At 43.5% G+C, this 22003-nt stretch overlaps 1 protein-coding gene across 1 annotated transcript; it reads right to left on the minus strand.

The window, feature by feature from the left end:
- Window positions 1-3803: 3803 nt before the first annotated feature.
- COQ2 (coenzyme Q2, polyprenyltransferase) lies at window positions 3804-18212 on the minus strand. Its single transcript, XM_079991045.1, has 7 exons — window positions 17941-18212; window positions 13935-14101; window positions 13194-13315; window positions 12756-12841; window positions 8326-8459; window positions 6832-7020; window positions 3804-4371 (listed from the first exon to the last, which is right to left on the minus strand). Exons 1-7 carry the CDS (start codon window positions 18164-18166, stop codon window positions 4174-4176), a joined length of 1122 nt encoding a protein of 373 aa, XP_079847171.1. The 5' UTR covers window positions 18167-18212; the 3' UTR covers window positions 3804-4173.
- Window positions 18213-22003: the final 3791 nt, after the last annotated feature.

A 22003-nucleotide genomic window follows, 5' to 3' on the forward strand; every position in this document is an offset into this window, starting at 1 on the left:
CTGCATGACAAATTAGTAAATTAGACACCGGGGTTGCTGCTCTTGCACAAGTTGAGCATTGCAAAGGCTTGGTCTTTCCATAGTCACTACTGGATTACACACTGCTGGACTTAATGTGCTTCTATATATAGAGATGTAAAACCGGCATGCCTGCTATTGCGAGAAGTCCACTTTTAAATGAGCTAATAGGATTAATTGAAAATTAAAATGAGTTAGAATGACTAATTTGTTTTAATATATTTTCCCCAGCTGGGGTAAGGAGGCACATAGGAAAAGAATCTCATGCCAATTTTGGTAAAACAGAGAACTTGTGGAACTTGTGGCTCTTCCCAAGTTGCTGAACTACAACTCCCATCAGCAGGAACCAACATGGCCAGTGGGCAGAGATGGTGGGAATTGTAGTTCATCAACATCTGGAGGGTCAAGTGTTTTCTATACCTGCCCCCCAAAATATGAAAAGTGTGTGTGTGTGTGTGTGTGTGTGTGTGAGAGAGAGAGAGAGAGAGAGAGAGAGAGAGAGAGAGAACCCAAATTCAGGGGTGCGTTCCTGCGAGAAGCGTGGTTACAGGGAACCAGGCACAGGGCCTTCTTGGTAGTGGTGCCCTCCCTGTGGAACACCTTCTCTTCAGATGTCAAGGAAATTAACAACTATCTGACTTTTAGAAGACATCTGAAGGCAGCCCTGTTTAGGGACATTTTTAAGAACTGATGTTTTAGTATGTTCTGTGAGCCACCCAGAGTGGCTGGGGATACCCAGCCAGGTGGGTGCAGTAAAAATAAAATAATAATACAATACAATATCTTTATTGTCATTGCCCCATACAGAACAATGAAATTGAAAAATCTACATAAGACATTCAAAAACCCCTAAAAACTCTGAAACCCCATTTTAAAATACAATATACTATAGAGATGCCTTATGCTGCGTTTAGAACCAGAATTGCGTTTGCGTAGAAACTGTTTCTCAGGTGGCTAATAATAATAATAATAATAATATGGAAAGCTAGGCAAGGTCTGGTATGGTATCAAATTGGATAGGGGATTGCATGTTGAGATTCCTGCGTTGGACTCCTTGACCCCTGGGGTCATTTCCAACACTTTAGTTCTATGAACTGACAACTAAATTGTGTCAGTGGATTGAATGTGGCGATAGTGATGATATTTAGCATTCAGGCTGTGTTGGGGTGTTAGAGGATGGGTAGTTCGTTCTCTGCCTTGTGGTTATACTTGTCCATGAGAAAGACTTTGGGAGTAAACCCCAAGGAAAAAACCTGTACCCGCTGCCTTGCAGGACATCTTTGGAAGAAGAAAAGGCGAGGGGGTAAACTCTACACAGATCTGGAGTGGAGTCCCTAAGACGGTTGGATGGATGGTCCACATATATACAGTCATACCTCATGTTACGTCCGCTTCATGTTACGTTTTTTCAGGTTACGTCCTGCGGCGACCCGGAAGTACCGGAAAGGGTTACTTCCGGTTTTCGCTGCTCGCGGATATGCAGAAGCGCAAAATGACGTCATGCACATGCACAGAAGCGGCAAATCGCAACCTGCTCATGTGCAGACGCGCCGCTGCAGGTTGCGTACTTTTCATGTTGCGAATGGCCCTCTGGAACGGATCCCATTTGCAACCAGAGGTACCACTGTATTGGCCCATTCTGACCTTTCCACCCCCCAACAGTGACACAGACCATTAATAATGCAAGAATGGTGAGCAGGGCAGTGAGGTGGGGTAAGTGAAGACAAGCTACAACAATTACAGTGGTACCTTGGTTTAAGAACAGCTTAGTTTATGAACAACTTGGCTTAAGAACGCTGCAAACCCGGAAGTAGGTGTTTTGGTTTGTGAACTTTGCCTTGGAAGCAGAACATGTTTCGCTTCCTGCTGTGTTCCATTTGTGAATTGAGTCCCTAGCTGCTATGGGGAAGCATGCCTTGGTTTAAGAATGCTTTGGTTTAAGAACAGACTTCCGGAACAGATTAAGTTCGTAAACCAAGGTACCACTGTAACTGTAACGTTGTTCACTGCTCCTGCTCAGGCTGCGCAAAAAAAGCATTTTGGTTCCTGACATCCATTCTGATCGTGCAGATAAAATATAACAGATAGAATTCTAGAGGGTGTGGCATTAGTGTGTGAAAACAGTCAAGACCCAAGGATCCTCAGGCATGCACCTCCAGAGGGTGGATATGTCAGCTGCCATCCTTGCACCCAAGAATCTTTACTTGGTTGCAAGTGGCCAATAGCTTAAAAACATTCCTGTATTGTTTAAAGACTCCTTTCTGCTGCAGAGAAAACAAGACCCATTTCAAAATATTTATGAAAACATCTTATATGTGTGTGTGGGGGGGGGAGAATTAGGGTTAAGGTTCCCTTTTGGCAACAGGAAAAAGGAACCTTTGGTTCCAGCTCATTCTTCCTATGAAGAGTGCTTTGCTTAAAAGCTGACGTCATGACGCTGTATTCACTATTGCTTGGGTGTGGGGTGAATGACGTTAACCCAATGGGTAAAGCATTGAGAAAGGCAATGAAACTGGATTCCTTGACAGTATCGCCCACTTACAAACACGTGCCTGATGAGATGCCATGTTGGGCTGGGCCAGCAAACCTTGGGTCACATGAAAGAAATGCAAATGGGCAGAACCCCCAGACATAAATCAAACTGACAAGGGAGACCTTTTGAGTATTTCAGAGCTGTAACCATTTGGTTGACACAAGAGATGAAATATCACAAGAGTAGTGCATGGTTTTTTTGAGAGAGCTCTCCTAGCCGCATCACAAAAGGAAGCCGTTCAAAGCTTGGCAAAATGAATGCCGCAGAAGTGAGCTCGCTGTTGCTCTTTGAAAGGTGTACCTGCCACACCTTACCAACAAATTATTTCTAAGAACAGTTGTGCAATGCTTTCCTGTTCGACAGCATAGCTTCCTCAGTGGAGGGATGGATAACCTGGGCTAGTAGTCTAATTTATTATTATTTTTAAAGCCTCTTTTCACCGAGGAAAGGGCGCTTATGAATGAAAAACCCTGTGAACCCACTCTCCTGAGATCTTTCACTGTCTTGACACGTTGGCGCTTGAACCTTACTGGAAACAATTGCCTTGTGGGCTTAAGAACAAAGGTACTAAGTCACTTGTTGACTGCATAAGTAGCTCAGGGCTAATTCATCCTCATCTGTTAATTGGGCCTAAGTAAGGCTCTCTTTGATGTGATGCCAAATTAAGGGTGCCTGGTTCAAAGCAGCTCAAGTTGTTTTCCGGATGCCCTGCAGGAAACTACTAGAAAATAAGCAGTATCACTGGAGGTAGACAAAGTAATGAGCTAATTGGCAAATTAAGTTTGTCACAATTTTGAATTGTGGGTTTTCAATCTAGCCACTTAAATCGGAGCTTTCACCTCTGAAGGCTTGTTTAGCGTGAGTGATATTGTGAAGCACCTAGAACAATGACACTTTTAGGGCTTCCCTTGGCTATGTAGTGGCTGATGTCAGAACCATCCTGCTTTAGAGGCTCACATCAGTTTGCACGGCTGGCTGACAGGCACCTCTGCTTGCCACCCTAAAGGCACAGCTTGATGTTGTCAAGGACATCCTATTTAATGAGACAAGTTTTGAACAGCCGTTCTTATCAAACACTGAAGGCTGCAGCTTCCCCCCTGCCCCTCTGGAATGGCTGGCCTCTGTCAGAAAGAAGATGATAGATCAGTGCGCAGTATATCTGCAACCAGCCTTTTCAAGAGAAAGAGCAGCAACCAGCCAGGTATATAGTATGCTCAAAACATTTTAAATGAGAACACCACAGAACTGAACATCACCTTGACAAAAGTCACTTTATAGACTGGTTTTGGATATCTAAAAATAGAACTATTTTACACAAATGAAGAATTTCATGAATCACACTATTTCATGAGTCACAGTTCTTATTTACACTAGGCCTATATCCGTAAGAGTTCTCACACCCATTACAATTTTACAATGTTGAAGTTCAGTTGTAAACTTCTGCGAGTGTTTCCTCTTAAAGTTTCGACAGGAAGCAAGCAAATATAGCTGGTTTATTGCCACAGCTGTATACTGGCAGTGAGAAGTTTACACATAATAAAGATACAATTTTTTTAAAAAAATGTCTCATCAATAAAGTATTTTAAATACAGCACTAGCTGAAATCATGTAGATTTTTTTTTTTAGTTGTGTTCATTTCCTTTCTGTAAAACAACTTTATTTTCTTCTGTACTATCTAACCTTTTCATTGTTGCTTCTGTATTTTTCCTTTTCTGTAAGTTTCCAAGAACAATCCCTACCAAAAGTATGAGTCCTACTGTGCGGTTAGAAGAGAACTTTTTCCAGCAATCTTCAGGCTTGTGAATATCCAAAGTGTATATCTGGAGAAGGAAGGGGGATATCAATATTAGTGTACTGTAATTCACACTTATAATTCGCCAAATCAATACCCTTTACTCAGTTCCCTCTTCTTCTTATGATAACATTTTTTGCTTCCAAGTTTTTTTCTGGACTGCCATAAATTCACCTGCTTTGTACAAATGCTATACATGACTTTCTCCTCCCAAGTTTTGCTGTGCTTTACCAACTTCTCTCTTCTAGCCATCCCATGTTTTATTGTGTTTTTATATTTTGCAGGAAGCTGCCCAAGGCGGCTGGCGCAACCCAGTCAAATGGGCAGCATATAAATAATACCGTATTGGTCCGAATATAAGCCGCACTCGAATATAAACTGCTCTATTAAAATTGGAGGGGGAGTTGTCACCTATGGAGGCTAAGGCTCTGAAAAAGCTCAATATGGAGGCCAAATGGCCGAAATATTGGGAGATATTAGAACAGGAAGGAAATACATGGAAATTGCAGAGCTTTGAGAAGCTAAAAGATAGAGTGCGAGATTGGCTACATTACTACCAAATTAGAGAGGCTTTTAACATGGACAAGAAACTAGGTTTCCAGGTGGAAAAATCGAAACTAGAAACGGAATTGTTAGAACCTAAAAATAAGACATTGTCAAGAATGTATAACTTGCTGTTAAAATGGAATACTCAGGATGAAATGGTTAAATCAGCTATGATTAAGTGGGCACAAGACATTGGTTATAATATTATGTTTGCTGACTGGGAACGGTTATGGACCACTGGTATGAAATTTACGGCATGTAATGCCTTGAAAGAAAATATTATGAAAATGATTTATAGGTGGTACATGACACCAGTCAAGCTTGCAAAGATATACCATTTGCCTGATAATAAATGTTGGAAATGTAAGGAAACTGAGGGAACATTCTTTCACCTCTGGTGGACGTGCCCAAGGGTAAAGGCATTCTGTGAAATGATCTATAATGAGTTGAAAAAGGTATTTAGGTATACCTTCTTGAAGAAACCAGAGGCCTTCCTTCTGGGCATTGTCGATCAGAAGGTGTTAAAGAAGGATAGAACCTTTTTTATGTACGCAACAACAGCAGCAAGAATACTCATCGCAAAGTATTGGAAGACACAAGATTTGCCCACTCTGGAAGAATGGCAGATGCAATTGATGGACTATATGGACCTAGCAGAAATGACTGGCAGAATCCGAGATACGGGAGAAGAACAAATAGAAGAAGAATGGAAGAAATTCAAAGATTATCTGCAAAAACATTGTAAACTATATGAATGTTAATATGATGCAGGATATTGAGACAATGTGGCATTAGTGACAAAGCTGAAGGAATGTGCAAAGATGTTTCATTAGTAACAAATAAGAGAATCACAGTTTAGTTAACCTAAGGATGGAAGATAAAAAGATGAGTGGATAGCAGCAGGAATGGTTAACTTTAAAAGAAATTAAGACATAATAATTTGGTTAAAATAGGGGAAAAATCTGCTGAAACTAATTTGGAAATTTGAAAACAGAAAAGGGAGATGTGAGGAAGTCCGGAAAGAAAGCTGTATGAAACCAAGAATTGAACTTTTTAATTTTGTTTGATTTCTGTTTTGTATTGTTTGTTTGTATTGTTGTTGTGATGTTTTGCTTTTTGTGTTACTATAAAATTTGTTGAAACTTTAATAAAAATTTATTAAAAAAAATAAAATTGGAGGGGGAGGAGGAAAAAAGACAATACCCAAATATAAGCTGCTCCCTTAAAATTGGGGGGGGGGGATTTTGAAAGGCACCCGTCCAATGAAGCGCAATCACACAAGGAACACACACACAAGGCTTGCCCAGGGAGGGTTGGGGGCGGGAATCAAAAGGGGGTCAACAAGCACCCATCCCAAACAAGCACTCTTTCACGACTAAAGCCCATGTGGTCATCAGCTGCTGAATACCGTAACTGTTTTGCCGGCAGCCTCTCCCCCTTCAGTCCGACGGCTTGGGGGAGGCCTGGGAACAGCAGGTGGGTGGCGCACCAATGCCCCGTGCTCTTTCCTGGGGGTGGGAACTGTACTGCTTTTCCTCACTTCCCCCTTCTTTCTGGCAGTTTGGGGGGGCGGTTTGGGAGCCGAGGTGAGGACAGGCGCCATTGTCCCACTCCCCCAACGGCCCTTGTGGGCAGCTGTTTCAGCAGCAGTAAGGCAGTAAGCAGTAAGCATCGTAAGGTCACGAATGTAAGTCGCACTTTAACTTTTCACGGTCGGAATTTGGAAAAAAACTGTGGCTTATATTTGGGCCAATACGGTATTATCTCCATCATCACCACCATCCCCTCCCTGTTAAAAATTTTTATTGTATACCTAGAAAAGCAAGAAATAGCTTTAGTGGATACAAGACAGAGCAGGTGGTTAAGAACTGAAGCCAAACTGATAAAGCATCCATCTGTTTCAAGCTTCCACATAAAGAGCAATACAAGTATGGGATCTAACCTGCTGAGCCAAGTGGATGCCTGCCACAGTCACAGCAACATAGTATGGAAAAGTCTGATCACAATGCATTCCTGCTGCAGTAAGTCCCAAAAGCATGATGGTACTGAAAGCACTGAGCCATGGCTTTGTGTTTTCATTGAACCGGAGTGCTGTAGATTTCACACCTATGGCGAGATCATCTCTTTTATCCTACAAGGGAAGGAGTTGTTAATGAAAAGACCAGTCACGTGGCGTTTCATAGACTTAGACAGGGAAGGATGGTGATTTTACGTGGAAGTGGTCTTTGTGAGAAGAGCCTGTGAGCACGTTGATCCTGGTTAGAGACCTAACCCAGCAATAAGAAGGCCAAAGAGCTGGAGAGAAAACCACAACCCCTTGGCACAAATGGGAAGGTACTTATCAGTTGCTGAATCAGGTTCAAGGTTTTGAGGCTGATAAGAACAACTTTGGTCAAAGGTACTTAACAGACTGCCTCCCCTCGTACAGACCAAGTTTCATGGCTGTCACTTGGTGATTGCACGGAAATGGACTTTATCAGTGGTACTTTATCCATCCTTTGGAATATCTTCCCCTGGATGGTTCATGTGGTAGAGAAAGTAGTCAGCTCTGAATGCCTCTTAAAGGTATATATGACTACGCAAAGTTTCCTGGAGTCTTATTCTTAATTCCCGAAACTTTTTTCTTTGTGCGCACTGCTCAGTTTTATCTATGGCACAAAGTTTTACTCTGTTTTCATTTAGCTTTTAAACAGTTTTATATAATTCTTGCTGTGTTTTTATAAGAATTTCTATTGATTTCCCACAATTTGATGGAGAGAGAGATGTTAACCCACACATTTTGAACCAAATGAGAGTAAAAAGACAGAGTGTAGAGGAAAAGGATATACGAGAAAGCTAGAACATGAGCCACTACCAAGTAGATGAGAGCATGAGCTACAAATTCTGGTGTTCCCCATTCAAAGCTCAGAACTACTTGCTGAGCAGCCTTACGCAAGTAGCCCTCTCTCAACCTTAGCCTCTCATATGCAATATGGAAATAATAATAATAATACAAGACTAACTTCTTTTATCAAGATTGCTGAAGATAAATGCACCTGAAGCCTTGGTGTTATTATTTTGGGATATTCTGATCATTTTTGGATATTCTGATTAATCATTCCCAAACTGTGGAATCAGCAGCTGCCTAGCCATTATGAAAACTAAAAACAACCATGGAAATTCATAAGCAAATATTCCAAACACTGGAATTGTTCATTTTGTTCATTTACAACCTGCCTTTGTACCCCAACAGGGCTGATAAGGGCAGGTCACAACAACCGCCATAAAAACATCAACAATGAGAACAAAGAAACTATTAACAAATAAGGAGTTGTTCAAACAAGCATGCACAGTTGAAAACCTGCTTTGGTATCCATCACCCCATAATAGTGCAATTCATCAACAGCAGTCCCTAATTTCCAAATCCTCCTTATTAAGAAATAGGAAGGCTATATACCTGATGAGCATAAATAGTGTCGTACATTAATGTCCAGCAAACTCCTGAGAAATACAGGGGCAAGCAAACTGACCAGTCACAAGAGCCTTGGACGGCTGACCACCCAAGTAAGGCTCCCCAGTTGAAGGTCAGGCCTGAAAGAGATATGACAAAAACTAAAACAAAGAGTCTCAAACGCAGCAATAGTCTCTATCTATTTTTCAGAAATATCTTGCTCGTTCATTTGCAATGAGATTCAACATTCTTGTGAGGCACCCTGATAGGACTTTGTTTTCAGAATGATCCAACACTCGGCCAAACAGTTTTATTTTACTTACAAAAGTATTTCTACATTGCCAATTCATACAATGTAACATGGTGATGTACAGCAATGTATACAATAAAATATAAAATGCAATAAAAGCAGCACAAAATCACCATGAAAATGACTGGCTGATTGAAAAGAAATCAAAATCCTAGAATAGTAGCCTTGTTAGTCTGGAGCAAGAAAAAAAGTAACAAGTTCTGTAGGCGACTTAAGAGAAACTGGCTGACTGCAGCCAGAGCATGAGCTTTGTGGTACCTCAGGTTACATATGCTTCAGGTTACATACGCTTCAGGTTACATACTCTGCTAACCCAGAAATAGTACTTCAGGTTAAGAACTTTGTTTCAGGATGAGAACAGAAATCATGCTCCGGCAGTGCGGCAGCAGCGGGAGGCCCCATTAGCTAAAGTGGTGCTTCAGGTTAAGAACAGTTTCAGGTTAAGAACGGACCTCCAGAATGAATTAAGTACTTAACCTGAGGTACCACTGTAAGTCTTTTGCCAAAATAAGCCAGCTAGCCCCAGCCTTTTCCGTCATCAGAGTTTTCAACCCAAAGAGAGTCAATTGGCCACAAAGTGTGCGCACAAATACTAATGCAAGGGAGAAAACCAGGGACCGTCCCCCTGACCGTGTAAGATATGCATTGCCATCAACACTGAGAGAATGGGTGGGAACACGAACCTGCTAGAAAAGTGGCACATTCTTGTGGGTTCTTCAGCCCACCCAGGCTAGTACCATAGCCTCTGATCCCCTCCTTACAAAGAGTAGGCAAAGAGATAAACAAAACCAATCTGTTTCGCTTGAAATCTGTTTATCTTTGTTTTATTGTGGAGGAATAAGAGCGCAGGGTTTTCCATGTTTCCAGCACAAGATTATACTTTCGTACAGAATACACTGACTTGGCAGGAAGAAAGGGACTCCAATTCAAAAACAGATTAAACAACTGAGACTCTGTGAAAGAATAGTACTATTTCTTTTATTGTTTTCTACGGAAGTGAGTCAGGCAGTTCCCAAGGAAAAAAGTATCGCTTAAAGTCTGCCCGTCCCATTGGTCAACACTGTTCTTATTCATGGCAGAAAGCTAATCTCATTCCATCTGTTCTATTCACTGTTAGTGGCCACACAAAAAGGAGGGCAGGGTGGTTATGCAGCACTGAAAATTTTGGCAATGACACCTGGCTCATTATACAAGCCATAACGATGGAAAAATTGCACTTGCCAAACACTCCCTCTTCCAGAGAGACAGGAATCCTGCCTTCGCTTGCATCTGATCAACCTGCTGGTGTAATGTTTATTAAAAGACACATGCAGGGAATATAAATGAAATGGGGGGAGGGAACTGTGATAGAACAGTGAATAGATTAGAAAAATGAAATCCTATACATGTCTACTCAGAAGTATGATAGGCTTCAATGGGCTTTACTCCCAGAAAAGTGTATAAAGTACTGCAGCCTTAAGTTCAGCATCTTACCCTAAGACATTAGCTGGGTTTTTGGAAAAATTAAAAGACATTAGCTGGGCAAGAAGACTCAGGCTCAAAGCATACATTGAATTTATTGAACGCTGCATAACCTGAGAATACCTCATAACAAAAGGTAGGCGCCACAGTATTTCTTCCAGTTGTTATTTATATATCATTAAGATTTATAGACTGCCACTCAAGCATATTATCAGGTTTAGAATAAAATATTTTAAACTACATAAACATAAGGTAAAACACATCAGCTCTAGGGCTACAGGCCTATCCTCACTTACCTGGGAGAAAGTCCCATTGAATTAAATTGGTCTTACTTCTAAGCAGACAGTGTTAGGATTGTGCTGCTAGTCATACACAGAGTAGACCTTCTGATATCAATGGACTGAAGTCAGTCAACTTAAGACTTCAGGGGGTTCACTGGAAGTATGACTTCGTTAGAGGCAACTAAAATGCCAGCATAAAACAGATTAAAATAAAATAAAATAAAATAAAAAGCTTCAGAAAAGAAAAAAGATATTTGCCTGGCTCCAGAAAAACATTGGACTGGGTACCAGGAAAGCTTTTTGGGATAGAGCATTCTAAGGCCAGGGCATCAACACTGCAAAAGCTCCTCCTTGGTAGCCCCCTGATAAAATCAGACAGCAGGAAAACCCCAGAGAAGGGATTCTGAGGAGGATCTCAAATGGCAAGATTCAAATAACTCCTCTTTTAGTTCGGGAGCCAAGACATCCTTCAAACTTCTGTCTCTTAAACAGTATTTCTCCAACCTGCAATACTGTGTGGCAAACTGCCTTTGAATGACCAGAATTTCAAAACAGGTTTCCAGTGTAGCATAGTGACCTGCTGTTCAAATTAAAAAGAATTCAGAAATCCAACTGGATGTGCCTTACAAGTTTGGCATGCCTCACTAGTTCCTTTGTTTCCAGCCCTTTAAATCAAATGCCAGTAAAGAAATTAAGAAGGGAAATAATTAAAATGATATTGATTCACATTGCAGCTTTCCATCTTTCCAGTGTTCATTTGAAACATCTGAACTCTTTAGGTATTACTATCAAATTACCATACTGTTTTCACATGCTAGGTCAGATGGAGACTAATAACACGATACTCAGGAGCGAGCCCTTTTTAATTAAATAGGGCTTACTCATAGATAAGTGGGGCTAATACTTCAGCCTTTGTTGTGCTTAGAGTAGCTCCACTGGAAGCAATGGGAGAAGTCAGACTAACTCAACTCCAATTACTTTCAGTAGGTCTATCTACTCAAAGCACAACTGGTTTCCACCCATTCATTTGAACTTTGCTAGCCAAACTAAACATGCAAATATTAGCTTCCCTCCTTACAAAAGACTCTCTCCATGTGTGGCTATCCAGACTTTTAAGATATTACTTTGAGGTCCTTTCTGGAATGCTCCTATCAGGTAAACTGTGGTGGGAGGGAGCTGTTTTCGTAGTGGCTCCTCAGCTGTGGAATACTGCCCCCAGACCAGCTCACTTGGCACCTACTTTGATATCATTTTAGTGCAGAAACTTTTAATCTGCTTCAGTATTATATTTTTATCCCCACCAGGTTATGTTATACTGCTTTTATTGTAATAGCTGTTTTATTTGATATACGTATTTTAATGATTTTGACATTCTGATTTTGTAAAGCCACACTGAGAATGTTGTTGAAGGGCCGAATATCAATACTTACATTATTATGAATAAAAAAATATTCCTTCCAGTAGCACCTTAAAAGGTAAAGGTAAAGGGACCCCTGACCATTAGGTCCAGTCGTGGCTGACTCTGGGGTTGCGGTGCTCATCTCGCTTTATTGGCCGAGGGAGCCGGTGTACAGCTTCTGGGTCATGTGGCCAGCATGATTAAGCCGCTTCTGGCGAACCAGAGCAGCGCACGGAAACGCTGTTTACCTTCCCGCCGGAGCGGTACCTATTTATCTACTTGCACTTTGACGTGCTTTCGAACTGCTAGGTGGGCAGGAGCAGGGACAGAGCAACGGGAGCTCACCCCATCACGGGGATTTGAACCGTCGACCTTCTGATTGACAAGTCCTAGGCTCTGTGGTTTAACCCACAGCACCACCCGCGTCCCCAAGTAGCACCTTAGAGACCAACTAAGTTTGTTATTGGTATGAGCTTTCGTGTGCATGGACACTTCTTCAGATACCCTGCATGCACACGAAAGCTCATACCAATAACAAACTTAGTTGGTCTCTAAGGTGCTACTGGAAGGAATTTTGTTTGTTTGTTTGGGCTACAGCAGACCAACACGGCTACCTACCTGTAACTATTATTATGAATGAAACTGTGTATTCACAATTGTTATAAATCAGTAAGAGCTAATAAACAAAAACAAAGCTTGTTATTTGGCTAACGTTTAAGTATTGCCCATGGCAAAGTTTGTTTAAATCAGGTAATTCAGACTTTGAACACTTCAGAACTGCACAGAGAGCAGGGAAAAGTTATACAAGAAGCTGGTGCTCATTAACTCTCATGTTGCGATGAAGGAAAATGAAGAATGCTTGCTCAGAATAAATCTAGTCAATTCTTGCAAAGAATACGATACACTGAACAGTCTGACCACAATCCAGTGTAGAGCTAAGCCAGTACAAAACCCATCTGAAAGAAAAAGCAACTTGTGAGCTCACCCAAGAACAGCTGTGGCCAGTAAGTTATTCTCTTCATAAGTGGATAAGTCACCACAAGAGATAAAGAAGCCGCTCCCAGAGCAATACTGCAAAGGAAATGGAAAGAGCATTAAGAAGTTGCATTTGTATTCTACCCAACCTACTACTATCATTGCAACAATTCACATTTGAAATACACTGAAGTCAGGATTAATTAAGGCCATGGCAATTCCCCTTCTCAATTAATGATTCTGAACAGAACATTTTCATTACTTACTTCTAGCCTCATAACAACAGACCTCATGAACCACACCTCTCTATTAAAAAAACTACTTTATCAATTATTATGTAATGTTTTCCATGTTTATGCCTCCATAAGAATGGCTCCAGAAAGCACATCCATGAAAGCAGGCTGTGTAAGAAATGGCCGAAGCAATCAACAGCTCCTGTCTAACTTACCTGTAATAATTTAAACATAATAGGATGCATAAAGCCAAGCTCAGCTGTCCTCCCAGAAAAACAAGGGACTGAAAATTTGAAATCTCTCCAGCTGCCAGTGGTCGGCTTGCTGTTCTTGTAACCTAAGCACAGAAGAGTATTTCAATGATTGAATTATATACTCATGTAGACATACTGTTCCCAAGCCAGAAAATTTAGATTTTAGTCACGTACCATATTTAGTCATCGCCTTTGGTACATGGCACCCTCCTATTCACCAGAGGGTGTGTATATGCCACGAAGGCCAGGGGGACTAAGTACCAGTGAACACAATGCAGTTCTAGGTGAAGAAGCATCATAGAGCCATCATGGTGTGCTGTGCATGTTCACACTGAACCTCAATCTACCTGGAGCAGCCCATCAAGCTGGCTGACACATTGCTGGTGATATGCATTGACAACAGAGCAGAGGCTGAGAGAGATCCTGGAGGTGAAGGCAATTTGTAGGTTTCCCATCACATGGGTGACATTAAGGGACGGTGCTTTCCAGTCTCAGCAACTCAGACCAGCCCCGTAATTTGAGATGCACTTTGCTAACATATTTCAGTACAAAGAGAAGTGCAGCTTAGGTATTTAGAGCCTAGGAAGCCCGCATACAGTCTTCAATGAGCATATCTTGCGGGTCGGACTTGCTTTACAAAAAGGCAACTTACTTACTTAGCAAACATTATGAGCCTGCCTGCTCTTTTCAAGTCCTCTCTACCTTTTTGTCATAGTCTTGATCCCACATGTCATTGATTGTGCAGCCTGCTCCACGCATCAGGACTGCGCCAGCGCCAAAGAGTAACAGCATGTCCCAGGCCGGCAGACAGCCTGGTTCTGCTGCAAGGGCTATACTCCAAGTGCAGGGTAGGTACAGCAGCCACGTCCCTAAAAATATAAATTAGGGAAGGAATTAGTGATGGATAAATATATTGTACATATACTGCATGTTCTTTTTGATTGGTTCTGACTCATCTGGGTGAATACAAAGCTTCTGAAAACAATAACTAGGACAAATAAAATATGCAAAAGAATATAAACATAAATTGCAACACTGAAAAACCCATGAGGAAATTTTAATTTCACAGGACATGCTATAACTGACCTTAAGGTGGCCAAATGGGGACAGAGGAATTTTAAGGGGAGATTGCTCCACAAAACCGATCAATTGAAATACATCAACAGGTTCAGTGCTGACACTTATAGAATTAACACTACATGTGTTAATTGACTTACTGTGCCAGGATGCCTGTGTTAGCAGCATGTTTGTTGTGTACACCCACAGCTAAGAATCTAACTACCACATTGGTACTTTTCTACATTTCATTTTCCTGACCTCATTGTTTACTATGTATGTACCTGCAACTTAGAACACTTTATGCATCTGATGAAGTGGGCTATGGTACATGAAAGCTTATGACAAAATACTTTAAGGTGTCACAAGGCTTTTGGGTTGGTATTACTGCAAAAAGCTAGCACAGCTCCACTGCTGGAAATTGTAATCAAGTTGCAATCAATGCCTGGCATCCCCTGTAGATTATATTACTTAGAAGTGTTCCATGCAATTGACTCAGTTCAGAGCATAAAGGTAAAGGGACCCCTGACCATTAGGTCCAGTTGTGACCGACTCTTGGGTTGCGGCGCTCATCTCGCTTTATTGGCCAAGGGAGCCGGCAGACAGCTTCCGGGTCATGTGGCCAGCATGACTAAGCCGCTTCTGGCGAACCAGAGCAGCGCACGGAAACACTGTTTACCTTCCCACCGGAGCGGTACCTATTTACCTACTTGCACTCTGACGTGCTTTCGAACTGCTAGGTTGGCAGGAGCAGGGACTGAGCAACGGGAGCTCACCCCGTCGTGGGGATTCAAATCGCCAACCTTCTGATCGGCAAGTCCTAGGCTCTGTGGTTTAACCCACAGCACCACCCGCATCCCTGTTCAGAGCATAAGGAACACCTTAAATACACATCTCTTATTATGACAAACCATCCTCGTTCATCTTAGCGGAGGAGCAGCTTCTTCCATGCATTGCTTTTGTGGGCATGTGCAGAACTGCCACTTTTGTTGAAGTAAACATGGAAGCTTTTGAAGGCAGGATAGCTCTGCATTTGCATTGAAGGAAATTTCAACAACTTATGGAATTGCAGGATTGAAGAGATTACTTCTGCATTCTGTCTCTTTGTTCTGAAGGTTACATTCCCACATTTTTATAACATAATTTAGAGGTTTCACACCAATTCCAGACCCCTGAGCATTGTCATCTAGCTAGGGATGAACAAATCTATCTGCCATCAATGGCCCTTTAGAATTGTTGTTGTTGTTTACTTATAATTAAAAGTATGTAATTATGGAAGCCTCATTCCTGACCACACATGATCACTGTGGAAATGCAAGAGGAAGTAAGGGGCACAGAACTGGGAAGTAAGGTATAAAGAGCCTTCTTATCTGCAAGGGCTGAGAGCAAATCTCTTCCACCTTTCTTCTTGGCTTCCTGCGTTACAAATCGACAACAGTTTAATTTCCCCACAAGAAAAAAGGAGTTATCTCTAAGGTTGTCAGCTAAATAGAAAAAAAAATCAGACTGCTCTTGTGCAAGCTTTAACAGTGTCTTGATGTGCACAAATAAAACTTTAAAATCTCTCAACATGCAGATAAACATGCAGCAGATATCTGCTGCTAACATCCATACATCAAGCTACTGTCAAAGGCAGAGGCGCAGCTTTTTCAAGCAGACAATCCTAGATATGCCTTCAAATCAGCTTCATGTATGGGTCATGTAAACATGTAACTAAAGAGAATCACAAACAGGGACATTTTAAATATGGATGGGCGATCAAGAAGAGTAGAAATTATATTTGCCAAAAAAAGACACACACATTTAAGTTGTTACTCTTCTCTCAGGGCTGTATTTAAAGCAACTAGGGGAGAACCGAAAGGTTCAATCCAAAAACTGCTGCACTAGTCACAGTTCACTTAAACGCAATGTTAAGAGAGGAGTGAGTTTGTATCTGCTCTCTCCATGTCCCATTTACCACTTCATTTGGTAGGGTAAAAGAACATGTGCTGTTTGTAGGCATACAAACATACAGGGCAGTCAGCAGGCACAATCCGACTCCCTCTTGCATGTTCAGATTAACATATAAATGGCCCTATCAACAGAGAGGTAGAAAGGTGTCTTTTACTGAGTAAGGCCATTGGTGAATTGAGCAGTAGCTCCCCAGTGTTTGGCACAAGCCTTTCACAGCTTTATTTGGAGACACCAAGGACTGAACCTGGAACCTCAGGCATGCAAAACGTGGTGCTCTATCCCTGAGCTACTACTGTACAGCCCTTGCCCATTGCTAATTCCTAACCTTCCCTAACGCGAATCACGTGGCCACTCCGCTTACAAGAGAGGCAAGCGATCAAGATTCATTCACAAAGAAAAGAGTAGAGCTCAACCTTGCAGCATAACTTGCAAGATAATAGTTGTGATAATTCTCCCAAAGCCATTTACTCAGAGAGGAAGTTAGAAAGGGGATTGCGGCAAGAAGAACCTCCTTTGCAAAGTGACAGGATCCACACCACTTGCAAAGATTCACAGCCCAGCACAATCCTGTGCCTGTCTGCTCAGAAGGAGGCCCCTCTAAGTGCAACCGAATTTAATCTCATGTAAACATGCCTTCACTTTCTGCTTATATGTAGAATTCTGCTTATATGCAGAATCATGCGAAAGGCTGGGCTGGATGAATCCCAAACTGGAATTAAGATTGTGGGAAGAAACATCAACAACCTCAGGTATGCAGATGACACAACCTGGATGGCAGAAAGTGAGGAGGAATTAAAGAACCTTTTCATGAGGGTGAAAGAGGAGAGCGCAAAATATGGTCTGAAGCTCAACATCAAAAAAACGAAGATCATGGCCCATCACCTCCTGGCAAATAGAAGGGGAAGAAATGGAGGCAGTGAGAGATTTTACTTTCTTGGACTCCATGATCACTGCAGATGGTGACAGCAGTCACGAAATTAAAAGACGCCTGCTTCTTGGGAGAAAAGCAATGGCAAACCTTGACAGCATCTTAAAAAGCAGAGACATCACCTTGCCAACAAAGGTCCGTATAGTTAAAGCTATGGTTTTCCCAGTAGTGATGTATGGAAGTGAGAGCTGGACCATAAAGAAGGCTTATTGCCGAAGAATTGATGCTTTTGAATTATGGTGCTGGAGGAGACTCTTGAGAGTCCCATGGACTGCAAGAAGATCAAACCTCTCCATTCTGAAGGAAATCAGGCCTGAGTGCTCACTGGAAGGACAGATCCTGAAGCTGAGGCTCCAATCCTTTGGCCACCTCATGAGAAGAGAAGACTCCCTGGAAAAGACCCTGATGCTGGGAAAGATGGAGGGCACAAGGAGAAGGGGGCGACGGAGGACGAGATGCCTGGACAGTGTTCTCGAAGCTACCAGCCTGAGTTTGACCAAACTGCGGGAGGCAGTGGAAGAGAGGAGTGCCTGGCGTGCTCTAGTCCGTGGGGTCACTAAACGACTAAACAACAACAAACATGCCTTCATCCAGATAGCAACAGGCCCCCCTCCTTGACACGTTTGCACTTGACAGCAAGTGAACCCAGGCAAGTTCAACAGGGTCAGGACCGGCCAATCAAAAGCGCCACGCGACTTCCCGCCCTCTCCAAAACAAAAACAAGAGGGGCGGAGACTAAGGGGCTGCCCGATGATTGACAAGCAGACTCACCAATAGGCTTGTCCAGCCTCATGAGGCGCAGGTAGGGCTGAGCCGGCCCGGGCGCCGCTCGCACCAAACCCGCCGCCGATAAAGTCCCGAGGGGCCGAGTCTTCTGCCCGAGCGGCCTGGGAGGCTCATGGCTCCAAGTACAGCTAGCTAAGACGCGGAAGGCGGAGAGGGGCCGCCTGAGGCAAAGCGACCCGGCTAGGCGAGAAAGTAACCGCGCGGCCGACATAGCGACTCCGCCTCCGCCTGACGTCGCTGTGACGTCCCGTTTCCATAGAGATAAAATGAGGAGAGGCGTGGTTTCTCTGGTGCTGGGGGATAGAGCGCCGGCACGCAAGGCGGCTTTCCGTTTTAGCTCGCGTTGTGCGTCACTTCTTGTTGCGGTTGGCTGTCGCAGAGATAAGAAACTGTAGAATAGCCCATCCAGGTGTCTGGTATGGGAAATTCCGGGTTCAGAATCGGGGTACTAGTACTCCCGTTGCAATCGAACTAGTGCACGTGTGACTAGGCAGCCACGTGTCTCCCCATCTACACACACGAGTCAGCACCAAAGACAGGAGTTCCTGGTGGGTGTGGGGGGGGGTTTCTCCTGCTTCGTGAGAAGAAAAAAATGTAGTTTGGAAATTGTTAAATTGAAACTTTAGTGGAGCAGAAAGTTTAAGCGTTTAACTGAGGGCAGGATTCGTGTTGGGAGCGGTTGGGAAGGGTACTATTCCAGCTAAATGCCCTTTGGTACAAACCGTGTTTCGTATGGGGTTTTTTTATGGCTGAAGCTCCAACCAGCCTCAGGCCCCACCTCTGAAAATATTAATAGTGGACTGTCTACCTTCCAGGGGCAAATATGATTGTTTTCAAATTGTATTTTATTGAATGCAATTATCTGAACAAGACACTATTATTAATATTGCTGTTAAGATGTCCATTTGATCCTCGGTCAAAAACTCCTGCTGGTGCAGAATGTGACCACCAAGATTCGGATGGTCGGGGACAACTTAGGTCCAGGGTACTTTAAAGGTAAAGGGACCCCTGACTATTAGGTCCAGTCATGGCCGACTCTGGGGTTGCGGCGCTCATCTTGCTTTATTGGCCGAGGGAGCCGGCGTACAGCTTCCGGGTCATGTGGCCAGCATGACAAAGTCGCTTCTGGCAAACCAGAGCAGCGCACGGAAACGCCATTTACCTTCACGCCGGAACAGTATCTATTTATCTACTTGCACTTTGATGTGCTTTCAAACTGCTAGGTTGGCAGGAGCAGGGACCAGGCAACGGGAGCTCACCCCGTCATGGGGATTCGAACTGCCAACCTTCTGATCCGCAAGTCCTAGGCTCTGTGGTTTAAACCACAGCGCCACCCGCGTCCCATCTCAGGTTGTATATCTGTGTAAATAAACCATATATTATAAAGACGCTGCAGTCTCTGCTGTGCCTCCTTTCCAAAAGGAAACATGGACTCTGGGTAAAGTGTCTGGAACCCCTTGAATCTCACAAGATGCATTAGCACAATGGTTTAACCCACAGCGCCACCCGCGTACCTTAGGGAGTGCCTAAACCCTTATATCCCAGCTCGATCACAGAGATCACTGGCAGGAGTGTTGTTGTTTGGCCCTTGGGTTGGCGAGGCTCATTTGACATCAACCTTAGGGTCATTGGCCCAGTGCTGTGGACTGGTATGCTCTTCAAATAGACATTCAGGAGCTGTCTTCTGGTTCAACCTTTAAATGCTTGTGGATCAGAAGGTTGGCGGTTCAAATCCCTGGGATCTCCCATTGCTGTGTCCCAGCTCCTGCCAACCTAGCAGTTTGAAAGCACACCAGTGCAAGTAGATAAATAGGTACCGCTGCAGCGGGAAGCTAAACGGCATTTCCCTGCACTCTGGCTTCCGTCACGGTGTCCTGTTGCACCAGAAGCGGTTTAGTCATGCTGTCCACCTGACCCAGAAAGCTGAGTGTGGGCAAACGCCAGCTCCATCGGCCTGAAAGCGAATGAGTGCCGCACCCCATAGTCGCCTTTGACTGGACTTAACTATCCAGGGGTGCTTTACCTTTACCTACCATGCAGAAACCCTGAAGAAGCTAGGTTACTAGCTTTTGACACTGTTGCACATGGGCAGTGGCGTAGCGTGGGGGGTGCAGGGTGAGCCAGCCGCACCGGGCGCAACATCTGGGGGTTAGGGATAGGGTTAGGGGGCGCAAATTACTTGCCTTGCCCCGGGTGCTGACAACCCACGCTATGCCACTGCACATGAGGGTCAAAAACATTGGTTGTTTTTATTTTTAAAAAAGTTGGGACAATGACACCACCTGCTGGCTCTTATCTTAGCTGCAATCCCCACAGTAACTTCTTTTTGGGAGGTATGCCGTCTGCTGTAAAAGGGAAAGTGATAGAATCATGTCTTTGTGTTCGACTTGTGCTATGGGGGGTATTAGAGTGTTCATGGGGTGGGAGTTCCTTTATGAAAGTGTTCAGGATCAAGCTATATGGTTTTTTAATGTGGCACCTACATTCCTGTAGGAAACTCCTGAGCTTATTCAACAGCCCCTTTAGCACCAAGGAGGCTATGTGACAACTAAAAAGCCAAACATTCACAACAGCAAACGCTTAATATAAATTAGTTTATTTCAAAAACGTGCAGGTACCAAAACACATGAACACACATCAAAGCGAAGTACAATAAAGTTGCCTAGAATTGCATTTTGGCAAGCTGCATGCCAAAATCTAGGAACATTATCCTGAGTTTGACCATTGCACCATCAAGTTCACTGAAGCCAACGTGTGGCCTCTAGATGTCAGTGGACTTCAGCTCCCATCAGACAGCCAGTGTGACCAAGGATTAGGGATGATGGAACCTGGAGACCAGCAACAGGTTTCCCCACATCTCTCCAGAGCTTCAGACAGGAGTTTCCAGAAGCCCCATCTGGCGATGCCAGAGAATGAAGTGGGGGCTGTTTGTATGCAAAGCATGGGTTCATAATCCTGAGCTACAACCCTTTTGCCTTTGTTGCCTAATAGCAATCTCAATTCTCTTGATTGCAATTGCTTGTCAGGAATGGAACCACAGCTCCCATGATTCTTGCCTGTTGGCCATGCTGGCTAGGGCCAATGGGAGCTGCAGTCTGCAGTATCTGGAGGGCACCCTGTTGACTATCCCTGGCTTATATGCAGTCAGAATGACCCTACCCCCACACAAAAGGGAGTTACCTGCAGATGTGGAGGAATGCCAACATTTGCAGAAGTACAAAAACGATTTTTTCAGTCCCTCCAAAATGCCCAGGGACAACTGAGCATGCTCAAAGGGCATGAAATGTTTGTGTGTGTGTGTGTTGTGTGTGTTGGAGGGCTGGTGGGGCAAGGAAGAAATGAAAAGTTAGGAACTGGGAACAGAATGTCTGCAACCCAAGCAGGAATGTGTCACACTGTAAACATTTTGTTGTAGGTCTTATGTCTATAATGAAGGGGGAAATGGTTTTACTCTGTGCATATTGGGGGGAAAGGAAACCGGGTACCTTCCATAAAACAGCTTCCTTCGAAGCCAGAAATACCCACGAAGTACCTGCTGTCAATGGGATTTGTGGCTATGATGGTTGCTTTTTCTCCCACGCTGATCCTGCTAGTACGTATGTTTGACCCAGCAGATGTCAGCTAAGGCAGTGTTTCTCAACCTTGGGCCTCCAGCTGTTTTTGAACTACAATTCCCATCATCCTTGACCACTGGTCTTGCTAGCTAGGGATGGTGGGAGTTGTAGTCCAAAAACAGCTGGAGGCCCAAGGTTGGGAAACACTGAGCTAAGGGACTGGCATGGATGAGGTCTAGTTTGCTGGTGGGCAGCATGCAAGTGTGACAGACACATTTGCAAAAGTGCTACAACTGGTTTATAAGAAATCAGGAAGAGGAGTCCCTCCTGATCGCTACCCTGCCATAGAATACAAGAATCCCTGAGAATGCTTGAGCTTGTCTGCTCATTTTGGTGCTAGCCTAACAGAAGCCCCATAAAAATTCCCAGGCAGGCTGGCCAACAGCTCTTATATTCTGCTTCTCCTTGGCTGTGCCTGTAACCTGCTTGCTTAT

Source organism: Podarcis cretensis (genome assembly GCF_951804945.1).
Source record: "Podarcis cretensis genome assembly, chromosome: 9".
NCBI classification, from domain to species: Eukaryota; Metazoa; Chordata; class Lepidosauria; order Squamata; family Lacertidae; genus Podarcis; species Podarcis cretensis.

What these genes read in the sequence shown, in the direction of transcription:
- COQ2 (XM_079991045.1), bottom strand. Translation starts at nt 18,166, where the DNA reads ATGTCGGCCGCGCGGTTACTTTCTCGCCTAGCCGGGTCGCTTTGCCTC. An exon ending in GAGGCTGGACAAGCCTATTG is followed by an intron (nt 14,102 to 17,940) that starts GTGAGTCTGCTT and finishes TTATATTTTTAG; the next exon opens with GGACGTGGCTGCTGTACCTA. An exon ending in ACACTATTTATGCTCATCAG is followed by an intron (nt 7,021 to 8,325) that starts GTATATAGCCTT and finishes CTTCCCTTGTAG; the next exon opens with GATAAAAGAGATGATCTCGC.